Source organism: Salvelinus namaycush, chromosome 2, assembly GCF_016432855.1.
Source record: "Salvelinus namaycush isolate Seneca chromosome 2, SaNama_1.0, whole genome shotgun sequence".
Lineage (NCBI taxonomy): Eukaryota > Metazoa > Chordata > Actinopteri > Salmoniformes > Salmonidae > Salvelinus > Salvelinus namaycush.
Window position 1 is genome coordinate 73,411,334 of NC_052308.1, and position 12,525 is coordinate 73,423,858.

The following is a 12,525-nucleotide window of genomic DNA, read 5'->3' on the forward strand; positions in this document are numbered from 1 at the left end:
TCTTGTTAATCTAGCCACCGTGTCAGATTTCAAAAAGGCTTTACGGCAAAAGCAAACCATGCGATTATCTGAGGACAGCACCCCATCAAACAAACACATGACAATCATATTTCATCCCGCCAGGCGCGAAACAAAACTCAGAAATAACGATATAATTCATGCCTTACTTTTGAAGAGCTTCTTCTGTTGGAACTCCAATATGTCCCATAAACATCACAAATGGTCCTTTTGTTCGATTAATTCCGTCGTTATATCTCCAAAATGTCCATTTATTTGGAACACCGGTTTCAACTCGCCCAACATAACTACAAAATATCTAATAAGTTACCTGTAAACGCTGTCCAAACATTTCAAACAACTTTCCTAATCACACTTCAGGTATTTTAAAAGGTAAATAATCAATACAATTTAAGATGGGATAAACTGTGTTCAATACCGGATAAAAACAACGTGAAGCGTGTGACCTGGAGCGCGCATCAAAACATTAGAGAGCACTAGGCTGGACCCCTTCTGAATAGCCGTACTTCTTCATTTCTCTTAAGAAAAACATCAACCAAGTTCTAAAAACTGTTGACATCTACTGGAAGCAATAGGAACTGCAACCAACCTGAGTCATCTGCATACATAGACACACTGGCTTTACTCAAATGTCATTAGCATGTTGTTGGTAAAGATTGAAAAAAGTAGGTGCCAAACAGCTGCCCTGGGGAATTCCTGATTCTACCTTGATTTTGTTGTACAGGCTTCCATTAATGAACACTCTCTGTTAGACAGGTAGCTCTGGGGTGTTAGGCCAGTAACCGAAAGATTGTTGGATTCCCGAGCTGACAAGGTAAAACTCTGTTGTTCTGTCCCTGAACAAGGCAGTTAACCCACTGTTCCTAGGCCGTCATTGAAAATAAGAATTTGTTCTTAACTGACTTGCCTAGTTAAATAAAGGTTACATTTAAAAATATATATTTTAAAAATTATCCACAATATAGCAGGGGGTGTAAAGCCATACGTTTTTTTCAGCAGCAGACTACGATCGATAATGTCAAAAGCCGCACTAAAGACTAACAAAACAGCCCCAATAATATTTCTATCATCATCAACTTCTCTCAGCCAATCAGTCATTTGTAAGTGCTATGCTTGTTGAATGTCCTTCCCTATAAGCTGAAAGTCTCAATTTGTTAACTGTAAAATAACATTGTATCTGGCCAAACTATTTTTTTCCAAAAATGTAAGGGTTGGTAATAGGCTGATTGGTCGGCTATTTAAGCCAGTAAAAGGCCTGGGGGCACACACTTTCTAGTAGGCTTAAATTGAAGATAAGGCAAATAAGAGTGGCAATATCGGCCGCTATTATCCTCAATTTTCCATCCACGTTGTCAGACACCGGTGACATGTCATTGTTGATTTTTTTGCCCAAAATTTAATTGAAGATGCTCCATTTTTTTACTATCATTCTTCATGTAATTTATCTTTGAATCATAGTGTAGTTTCTTCTTCTTTTTTTCAGTTTAGTCACATGATTTCTCAATTTGCAATAGGTTTGCCAATCAGTTATACAGCCAGACCTATTTGCCATCTCTTTTGCCTCTTCATCATACCATTTTTTTATTCCTCATCAATCCACGTGGATTTAACAGTGTTTACAGTAATATTCTTAATGGGTGCATGCTTATTAGTAACTGGGATAAGCATTTTCAAATGTGTCAAGGGCAGCGTCTGGTTGCTCATCATTACACACCACGGACCAACAAATATTATTTACATCAACAACATAGGAATCACTACAAAACTTATTGTATGACCTCTTTTACACAATATTAGGCCCAGCCTTTGGAACTGTGGTTTTCCTAGATATGGCTACTATATTGTGATCACTACATCTGATGGATCTGGAAACTGCTTTCAAACACATTTCTGCAGCATTAGTAAAGATATGATCAAAACATGTTGATGATTTCATTCCTCTACTGTTTGTAACTACCCTGGTAGGTTGATTGATAACCTGAACCAGGTTAACCATTAATTAACAGTGTCTTGAGTTTAGTTTGCCTGTTCTACAGTCTTGTAAAGAAAGGGGGGTTGACTGGGACAGACAATGTAACATCCATAATGTTTTAAGGAAAAGTTTTTGTAAAACAAGCACCTTACATCAGATTATCTTGAAACTTTCTCTCTAAAGATAACTTTCATCAAGGTTTTATATGGTCTATTGGTTTCTCTCTTTTCATTGGCAGAATCCTTTTTCAGTCTTATGATATTCATAACATCCATATCCACCAGTCTATCTTCCTGTCAACTAACAGAACTCTGCTGGTTGTCCTGGTAACAGATACCAGTCTATCTTCCTGTCAACTAGGCAGATCTATTGTATTTGTTCAAACTAAGCTGTATGCTAGACCAGACCAAGCTGTACCATCTGGTGTTCTGATCTGGAGAGATTCTTCTCTGACTCGTCAGCATCAGGATGTTGTTGAGGCTCCCCAAAGGATCCACGATAGTCACGTCTCTCTCCTGTGTGAACGAGAACAGCAAACAGACATAAACTTATGACCATCTATTACAATCAAGAGGCATAAATATGTCTAAAATGGCCTTTTTCATCATGATTTTGTCAAATATTGTTTGTGTTGCAAATGTATAGGGTCAATTCCAATTCTCTCCACTGGGATTCTCTGCCTCTAACCCTATTACAGAGGCTGAGTCACTGGCTTACTGGTGCTCTTTCATGCCGTCCCTAGGAGGGGTGCGTCACTTGAGTGGGTTGAGTCACTGACGTGATCTTCCTGTCTGAGTTGTGCCGTGGCGGAGAACTTTGTGGGCTATACTCGGCCTTGTCTCAGGATGGTAAGTCGGTGGTTGAAGGTATCCCTCTAGTGGTGTGGGGGCTGTGCCTTGGCAAAGTGGGTGGGGTTATATCCTTTCTGTTTGGTCCTGTCCGGGGGTATCATCGGATGGGGCCACAGTGTCTCCTGACCCCTCCTGTCTCAGCCTCCAGTATTTATGCTGCATTAGTTTGTGTGTCGGGGGGCTAGGGTCAGTTTGTTATATCTGGAGTACTTCTGTCTTATCCGGTGTCCTGTGTGAATTTAAGTATGCTCTCTCTAATTCTCTCTTTCTCTCTCGTAGGACCTGAGCCCTAGGACCATGCCTCAGTACGACCTGACATGATGACTCCTTGCTGTCCCCAGTCCAACTGGCCGTGCTACTGCTCCAGTTTCAACTGTTCTGCCTCCGGCTATGGAACCCTGACCTGTTCACCGAACGTGCTACCTGTCCCAGACCTGCTGTTTTCAACTCTCTAGAGACCGCAGGAGCGGTAGAGATACTCTTATTGATCGGCTATGAAAAGCCAACTGACATTTACTCCTGAGGTGCTGCACCCTCAACAACTACTGTGATTATTATAACAACATGCTGCCATGTTGTGCTGCTGCCATGTCATGTTGCTACCATGTTGTTGTTATGTGGGGTTGCAACCATGTTGTTGTCATGTGGTGTTGCTACATGTAATAATAACATGTATGATTTATATAAAGTTCTTTAGTAAAAAACATTAGTGACATAATTTTGTATTTAATATTACATAGTAAACTTTAATAATTGTAATATGTATGTTTAAATGACTGTACTAAAGTTTTTGAATAAAATAAAAGGTTCGAAATAAAATGTAATTTACTTTCAATGAATTTAAATCTCTCTCCCTCTGTCTCTCCCCTTGGCTGGGAATGTTAAACGTCAAGAAGATGTGAATCTAGGGGGGCTCTTACACACAGGGGAACTATATGTACACAAAATAACTAACAACCTGGACCCCCAGGTGTCTTTCAAAACATATGTTTTACAAACGACCTAAACAGATCATTTTTACCCTTTCAAAAATAGTTATAGGGGAGATGTCCGGGGGATGTCTCTGTCTTTGAAAGGGTGATTGTAATATTAAGATGTCCCCTTTACTGATGACCTAAACAGATACTTTTTGCCCCCCATAAAAGAGTGTCTGAGGGATGTCTCAGTCAACCCCACCAAAACAAGCCCCAGAGGCCTCACACCATCCTCTTTGAAAGGTTAATTGTACTCTTTAACTATGCTTCCTTTACTGACGACCTAAACAGATCACTTTTACCCTTTTAAAAATAGTTGTCAGTTATCCAGATGTAATGGTCAAGAGGTTGTGAACCTAGAGGGGCACTTGAACACATGTTGTGTTGAGGTACACATATGTTTTCTGTTTAGGAAGGAATAAATGATTGAGAGGATATAGACCACAAAACAACAAAAAAAGATAACTGTATTCTTAACGATGTGCCCTTTACTAATGACTTAAACAGATCATTTTACTCCATGAATAACCTTTTACTGCAGGGGGCTAAATCAAGGGCCTTCAATGCTGCAGAAATGTTTTGGGACCCTTCCCCAGATCTGTGCCTCAACACAATCCTGTCTCGGAGCTCTACGGACAGTTCCTTCAACCTCATGGCTAGGTTTTTGCTCTGATCTGCACTTTCAACTGTGGGACCTTATATAGACAGGTGTGTGCCTTTCCAAATCATGTCCAATCAATTGAATTTACCACAGGTGGACTACAATCTAGATGTAGAAACAGCTCAAGGATGATCAATGGAAACAGGATGCACCTGAGCTCAATTTCGAGTCTCATAGTAAAGGGTCTGAATACTTACGTAAATCATTTTTTTGTGATTAATAGATTTGCAGAAATTTACAAAAAAGCCTGTTTCCGCTTTGTCATGGGGTATTGTGTGTAGATTGCTGAGGAAATTGTTTTAATTATTCCATTTTTGAATAAGGCTGTAACGTAACAAAATGTGAAAAAGGTCAAGGGGTCTGAATACTTTCCAAAGAAACTGTAAGTGATTGAGGAGAGAGCATCATTGCTATATGACAAATATAATCTAATAAACAAATGTTTGCATAATCAAAGACATGAAAACTGGCACCAACATTGTATTTAGCTAGGATTTCATATGGCCAGGAAGTTGAGAATAACAATAGACAATAGTTAATGTTGCTAGTTTAGGGATGAAGATAGTGAAGGTTCATCAATGTTGTAATGGCTGTCGTAGTCGTTCTCCTCCTCAGACGAGGAGGAGCATGGATCGGACCAAGATGCAGAGTGGTAAGTGTTCATATTTAATGAAAAAACAACAAAACACTTCAAAATACAAAAACCAGCAAACGTGACTAACCCGAAACAGTCCTGTGTGGCCCAAACGCTGACACAGGAACAAACACCCACCAAACACAAGTGAAACCCAGGCTGCCTATGTATGATTCTCAATCAGGGACAACGATTGACAGCTGTCTCTGATTGAGAATCATACCAGGCCGAACACCAAAATCCCAACATAGAAAATCAAACCTAGACCAACCCACCCAACTCACGCCCTGACCAACTAAAACAAATACAAGACAAAGAAAAACAGGTCAGGAACGTGACAAATGTTAAAGATGTTTTTTTTTAATGACGTGGAAACAACGTTTATTCAACCAGTGGGAGGCTTGTAAATGCCCCCAGGAAAGTAAAACAAAGAAGTCTTCATTGAGACAATGATAAACAGCAATCCGTGGGAGAGTTGTGGTAGATATTATAAAATAAGGATCTGCTGGAGTCCAAGTCAAACCAAGAATCTTTATTTCTGAGCTCAGAGAGAATAACAGAGTTTGGTATTTTATTAGGATCCCCATTAGCTGTTGCAAAAGCAGCAGCTACTCTTCCTGGGGTCCACACAAAACATGACACATAATACAGCACATCAATAGACAAGAACAGCTCAAGGACAGAACTACATACATTTTGTAAAAGGCACACGTAGACAACATATCAATGCATACACACAAACTATCTAGGTCAAATAGGGGAGAGGGGTTGTGCCGTGAGGTGTTGCTTGGTCTGTTTTTTGAAACCAGGTTTGCTGTTTATTTGAGCAATATGAGATGGAAGGAAGTTCCATGCAATAAGGGCCCTATATAATACTGTACGCTTTCTTGAATTTGTTCTGGAAACCTGGGGACTGTGAAAAGACCCCTGGTGGCATGTCTGGTGGGATAAGTGTGTGTGTCAGAGCTGTGTGTAAGTTGACTTGTAAGAACTTTGATGATATCTGTACATTATAGGAGCACCTGTGATGACAAAAGTACAATGATTCATGTTTTGCTTCAGCTTGAGATTAAGAATCAGTGGTTGACACCTTGCAAGTGAATGAAAAGGTCAACTGTACAAAGTCAGATGTCTGTGTGTTGAAACTATATTTTAGGTAACAGATGGATAAAGGGAACTAAGAGTTCCTGTTGATACTATGTTCCAGTCTTACTTCCAGTCTGACATGATAGCAATAAGGGGAAGAGTGATTGGGAAACTAACTGCCAATAACGCAATAAGCTGAACTCCGCCTAGCAGAGACATCTTTGTATTAGCAACTATTAATTATGAGCTTATATGGTATTAAAGTTAAGGGACATCACCCTGGGCGGGGTGATCCTCAGTAGGGGATAAAAAGGGAAAACACCATCTTTTGAACTGAGTGTCTTGCTTGCAAATTGCTGTAAGTGTAAACTCCGGGTTGCAATCCTTATTAAACAAACTAACCTCTGATCAAATACGTTTTCCTGTGGTCTCTTCTGTGCACATAGGGCAGAATTCCCTTACAGACTACACAAACAATTTGGGATTTTCAACACATTCATGTTTCTTATAAAAAGAAGAAGTGATGCAGTCAGTCTCTCCTCAACTCTTAGCCAAGAGAGACTGGCATGCATAGTATTTATATCAGCCCTCTGATTACAATTAAGAGCAAAACGTGCCGCTCTGTTCTGGGCCAGCTGCAGCTTTACTAGGTCTTTCCTTGCAGCACTGGACCACACGACTGGACAATAATCATGATTAGACAAAACTAGAGCCTGCAGAACTTGCTTTTTGGAGTGTGGTGTCAAAAAAGCAGAGCATCTCTTTATTGCGGCTAGACCTCTCCCCATCTTTACAACCATTGAATCTATATGTTTTGACCATGACAGTTTACAATCTAAGGTAATGCCAAGTAATTTAGTCTCCTCAACTTGTTCAACAGCAACACAATTCATTACCAGATTCAGCAGAGGTCTAGAACTTAAGGAATGATTTGTACCAAATACAATGCTCTTAGTTTTAGAGATGTTCAGGACCAGTTTATTACTGGCCACCCATTCCAAAACAGACTGCAACTCTTTGTTAAGTGTTTCAGTGACTTCATTAGCTGTGGTTGCTGATGCTTATATGGTTGAATCATCAGCATACATGGACACACATGCTTTTGTTTAATGCCAGTGGCACAGACATTCTTAAACAACAGGTTATGGTCAATAATATCAAAGGCTGCATTGAAATCTAACAATAGAGCTCCCACAATCTTCTTGTTATCAATTTCTCTCAACCAATCATCAGTCATTTGTGTCAGTGCAGCACATGTTGAGTGCCCTTCTCTATAAGCATGCTGAAAGTCTGTTTTTCATTTGTTTACAGAGAAATATCATTGTATTTGGTCAAACACAATTTTTTCCAACAGTTTGCTAAGAGCTGGCAGCAAGCTCATAGGTCTGCTGTTAGAACCAGTAAAGGCCGTGTTTACCACTCTTGGGTAGTGGAATTACTTTGGCTTTCCTCCAGGCCTGAGGACAAAGACTTTCCTCTAGGCCCAGATTAAAAATATGACAGATAGGAGTGGCTACAGAGTCAGCTACTGTCCTCAGTAGCTTCCCATCTAAGTTGTCAATGTCATTATTGATCGATAACACTAACTTTACAACAGTCAATACTTGCACTGCTTTTCTTTCATTATGATTTTTTACAAGTTTTTTTCCATCATTCTTTATATCATTGATCTTGGCTTCCTAATAAAGTGTATTATTTTGTTGAGTTTGGTCAAATCATTTCTCCATTTGCAGTACGTAAGCCAGCCAGATGTGCAGCCAGACTTATTAGCCACTCCTTTTGCCCCAACTCTTTCAAACATACAGTTTTTAAATTCCTCATCAATCCATGGAGCCTTAACAGTTCTAACAGTCAGTTTCTTAACAGGTACATGTTTATCAATAATTGGAAGAAGCAATTTCATATGGTTTTCCCACAGTCTGAGCTTTTGTAAGCCTTCTCCTCTATGTGCAGTCTCATGTGTTCTTTCGGGTTGTTTAATTGGTTAAAACTCTTTCCAGACTGGGAGCAGTGGTAAGGCTTCTCCCCTGTGTGTATTCTCTCATGTTTTTTCAGGTTCCATGACCGGTTAAAACACTTGCCACACTGGGGGCAGTGGTAAGGCTTCTCCCATGTGTGTATTCTCTCATGTTGTTTCAGATGCCCTGACCGGTTGAAACACTTTCCACACTGGGAGCAGTGGTAAGGCTTCTCCACTGTGTGTATTATCTCATGTTTTTTCAGATCCCCTGACTGGCTGAAAAACTTTCCACACTGGGAGCATTGGTAAGGCTTCTCACCTGTGTGTATTCTCTTGTGTTGTTTCAGGTTCCCTAAATGGTTAAAACACTTGCCACACTGGGAGCAGTGGTAAGGCTTCTCCCCTGTGTGTATTATCTCATGAACTTTCAGGGTCCTTAAATGGTTAAAACTCTTTCCACACTGGGAGCAGTGGTAAGGCTTCTCCCCTGTGTGTATTCTCTCGTGTTCTTTCAGGTTCCCTGACCGGTTAAAACACTTGCCACACTGGGAGCAGTGGTAAGGCTTCTTCCCTGTGTGTATTATCTCATGTTCTTTCAGATGCCCTGACCGGTTGAAACACTTTCCACACTGGGAGCAGTGGTAAGGCTTCTCCCCTGTGTGTATTATCTCATGAACTTTCAGAGTCCTTAAATGGTTAAAACTCTTTCCGCACTGGGAGCAGTGGTAAGGCTTCTCCCCTGTGTGTATTCTCTCATGTTTTTTCAGATCCCCTGACTGGTTAAAACTCTTTCCACACTGCAAGCAGTGGTAAGATTTCTCCCCTGTGTGTATTCTCTCATGTCGGTACAGGTCCCTTAACTGGTTAAAACACTTTCCACAGTGGGAACACTGGTGTCTTCTTGTTGGTTTGGACGTCCCTGGCTCTGGTTCCTCTGAGTCTGGTCTTTCTCCTGCCAAAGACAGTGTGTTTAAAAAAAAAAAAGAGATCTGAATGAAACCTCCACATGATAAATAGGCCTTGCTACGAGGGCAAATCCTAATCAGATCGCTCAATAAGCTAAGGCCAGTTTTAACAATCTTGGTGTGATTTTAAAATAAATGTTGTAGAGTTTCCTGGTAATTACTGATAATGTTTACATTACTTATTTATTCATTCTGTTTTACAAGTCAGAACACAAAAAATTTCAACATTTTGACTATCGCTGATGTGATATTTTAAGTAAAAAATAAAGTGAAATGTTTGGCAAGATGTTCCTAAAACTGAGAGTAACTACAATAAACAAAAATATAAACGCAACATGTAAAGTGTTGGATGTTTCATGAGCTGAAAAAAAAGATTGCAGAATTTTTTACATCCCTGTTAGTTAACATTTATTCTTTGCCAAGATAATCCATCCACCTGACAGGTGTGGCATATCAAGCTGATTAAACAGCATGATCATTACACAGGTGCACCTTGTGCTGGGGAGAATAAAGGCCTCTAAAATGTGCAGTTCTGTCACACAACACAATGCCACAGATGTCTCAAGTTTTGAGGGAGCGTGCAATTGGCATGCTGACTGCAGGAATATCCACTGGAGCTGTTACCAGATAATTGAATGTTAAATTCTCTACCAGAAGCCGCCTCCAACGTCATTTTAGAGAATTTGGCAGTACATCCAACTGGCCTCACAACCACAGACCACATGTAACAACAACAGGCCAGGACCTCCACATCGTCTGAGACCAGCCACCCGAGTTGTATTTCTCATGGTAATGAAGCCCTTTTGTGGGGAAAAACTAATTCTGATTGCGGAGCCAGGCCCAGCCAACGGGTGGGCATATGCCCTCCAGGGCCCACCAATGGCTGCGCCCCTGCCCAGTTATGTAAAGTCCATAGATTAGGGCCTCATTTATTTACAATCACTGACTCATATAAACTGTAAATCGTTGTTTATATTTTGGTTCAGTATACACACACACAGTGCATTCGTTAAAAACTTCTCTAGGATAGGGGTCAGCATTATCACGTTTGGATGAAAAGCATATCCAAATTCAACTGCCAGCTACTCATCCCCAGAAGATAAGATGTGCATATTATTAGTAGATTTGGATAGAAAACACTCTGAAGTTTCTAAAACTGTTTGAATCATGTCTGTGAGTATAACAGAACTTATTTAGCAGGCGAAACCCAGAGGACAAACCATTCAGATTATTTTTTTTTGAGGTCACTCTCTTTTCAATTATTTTTCATTGGGAATCCAGATTTCTAAGGGACCTTCTTGCAGTTCCTACCGCTTCCACTGGATGTCAACAGTCTTTAGAAATTGTTTGAGGTTTTTCCTTTGTGTAATGAAGAAGTACGGCCATCCAGAACGAGGGTAACTTGAAGTGTACTGTTAGATAGAGGTGCGTGACCAGAAAGCTAGCTACAGTTTGTTTTCCTCCTGTATTGAACACAGATCATCCCGTCTTCAATTTTATCGATTATTTACGTTAACTTCTTCAGGCTGCAAGCCCGACACCGGTACACTTATGACAACATCCAGCTCAAGTGCAGGGCGCGAAATTCAAAATGTATTTTTTAGAAATATTTAACTTTCACACATTAAACAAGTCCAATACAGCATTTGAAAGATAAACATCTTGTGAATCCAGTCAACATGTCCGATTTTTAAAATGTTTTACAGCAAAAACACCACGCATATTTATGTTAGCTCACCACCAAATACAAAAAAGGACAGACATTTTTCACAGCACAGGTAGCATGCACAAAGCCAACCTAACTAACCAAGATCCAACCAAACAAACCTAGAAACAACTTCCTCAGATGACAGTCTTATAACATGTTATACAATAAATCTATGTTTTGTTCGAAAAATGTGCATATTTGAGCTATAAATCAGTTTTACATTGATGCTACCATCACAGCTACAGTCAGAAATAGCACGGAAGTAGCCAGAGTAAATACAGACACCAACGTCAAATACCTAATTACTCATCATAAAACATTTCTGAAAAATATATGGTGTATAGCAAATGAAAGACAAAGATCTTGTGAATACAGCCAATATTTCCGATTTTTTAAGTGTTTTACATCGAAAACACAATATAGCGTTATATTAGCTTACTACAATAGCTAACAAACAACAGCATTGATTCTTGGTAATCGGTAGCGATAGCACAGTTCGACAGATATATGAAATAGCATCCCAAATTGGGTCCTACCTTTCTTGATCTTCCATCAGAATGTTGTACAAGGGGTCCTTTGTCCAGAACCGTCTTTGTTTGGATTCAGAACCACCTCTTTCCCTCTTGAATTAGCAAGCACACTGGCCATGCGGCGCTAAGCTGTCCATCCTGAACAAAACCAGACAACGCAACACGCCTAACGTCCCGAATAAATTTCAATAATCTAATGAAACTATATTGAAAAAACATACTTTAGGATGATATTGTAACATGTATCAAATAAAATCTAAACCGGAGATTGTATTCGCCCATAACGACAGCTTTCCAGAAGGCGATTCCAGGTTCAACTTCGCGCTTTCGAAAAATTTTTTTTTTCAAGATGATGTATTCAACCTCAGAACAAGATAATCAACTCATTTCTGCTCTCACTTCCTCTTGACATCCAGGGGAAGGTGTATGACGTGTATGTAGACTCCTAAGTGTCATGTCCATTTATAGGCAAGCTCTTGAACAGAGACCTCGCGTTCAGAAATCTCACTTCCGGATAGGAAATGGGCTGCAGAATGAGTTCTGTTTCACTTAGAGAAATAATTCAAACGGTTTTAGAAACTAGAGAGTGTTTTCAATCCAATAGTAATAATAATATGCATATTGTACGAGCAAGAATTGAGTACGAGGCCGTTTGAAATGGGCACCTTTTTCCTGGTTACTCAATACTGCCCCTGCAGCCAGAAGAAGTTAAAAAATACCTAAAGTTGTATTACAAAAGTAGTTTGAAATGTTTTGGCAAAGTTTACGGGTAACTTTTGAGATACTTTGTAGTCACGTTGCGCAAGTTGGAACCGGTGTTTTTATGGATCAAGCGTGCCAAATAAATGGACATTTTGGATATATATCGACGGAATTAATCGAACAAAAAGGACCATTTGTGATGTTTATGGGACATATTGGAGTGCCAACAAAAGAAGCTCATCAAAGGTAAGGCATGAATTATATTTCTATTTCTGCGTTTTGTGTCGCGCCTGCAGGGTTGAAATATGCTTCTCTCTCTTTGTTTACAATGGTGCTATCCTCAGATAATAGCATCGTTTGCTTTCGCCGAAAAGCCTATTTGAAATCTGACATGTTGGCTGGATTCACAACAAGTGTAGCTTTAATTTGGTATATTGCATATGTGATTGAATGAAAGTTTGATA

The 12,525-nt window shown here is 39.8% G+C and overlaps 1 protein-coding gene across 1 annotated transcript in view; it reads right to left on the minus strand.

Annotated features, from left to right (window-relative positions):
• LOC120023442 overlaps positions 1-12,525 on the minus strand; it is a gene marked incomplete at both ends in the record, with an annotated part of 359,115 nt that overhangs the window by 89,985 nt on the left and 256,605 nt on the right. Inside the window, 2 exon segments of the mRNA XM_038967467.1 lie at positions 6,324-6,330; positions 8,148-9,059. Of these exon segments, the coding sequence (XP_038823395.1) occupies positions 6,324-6,330; positions 8,148-9,059 (919 nt within the window).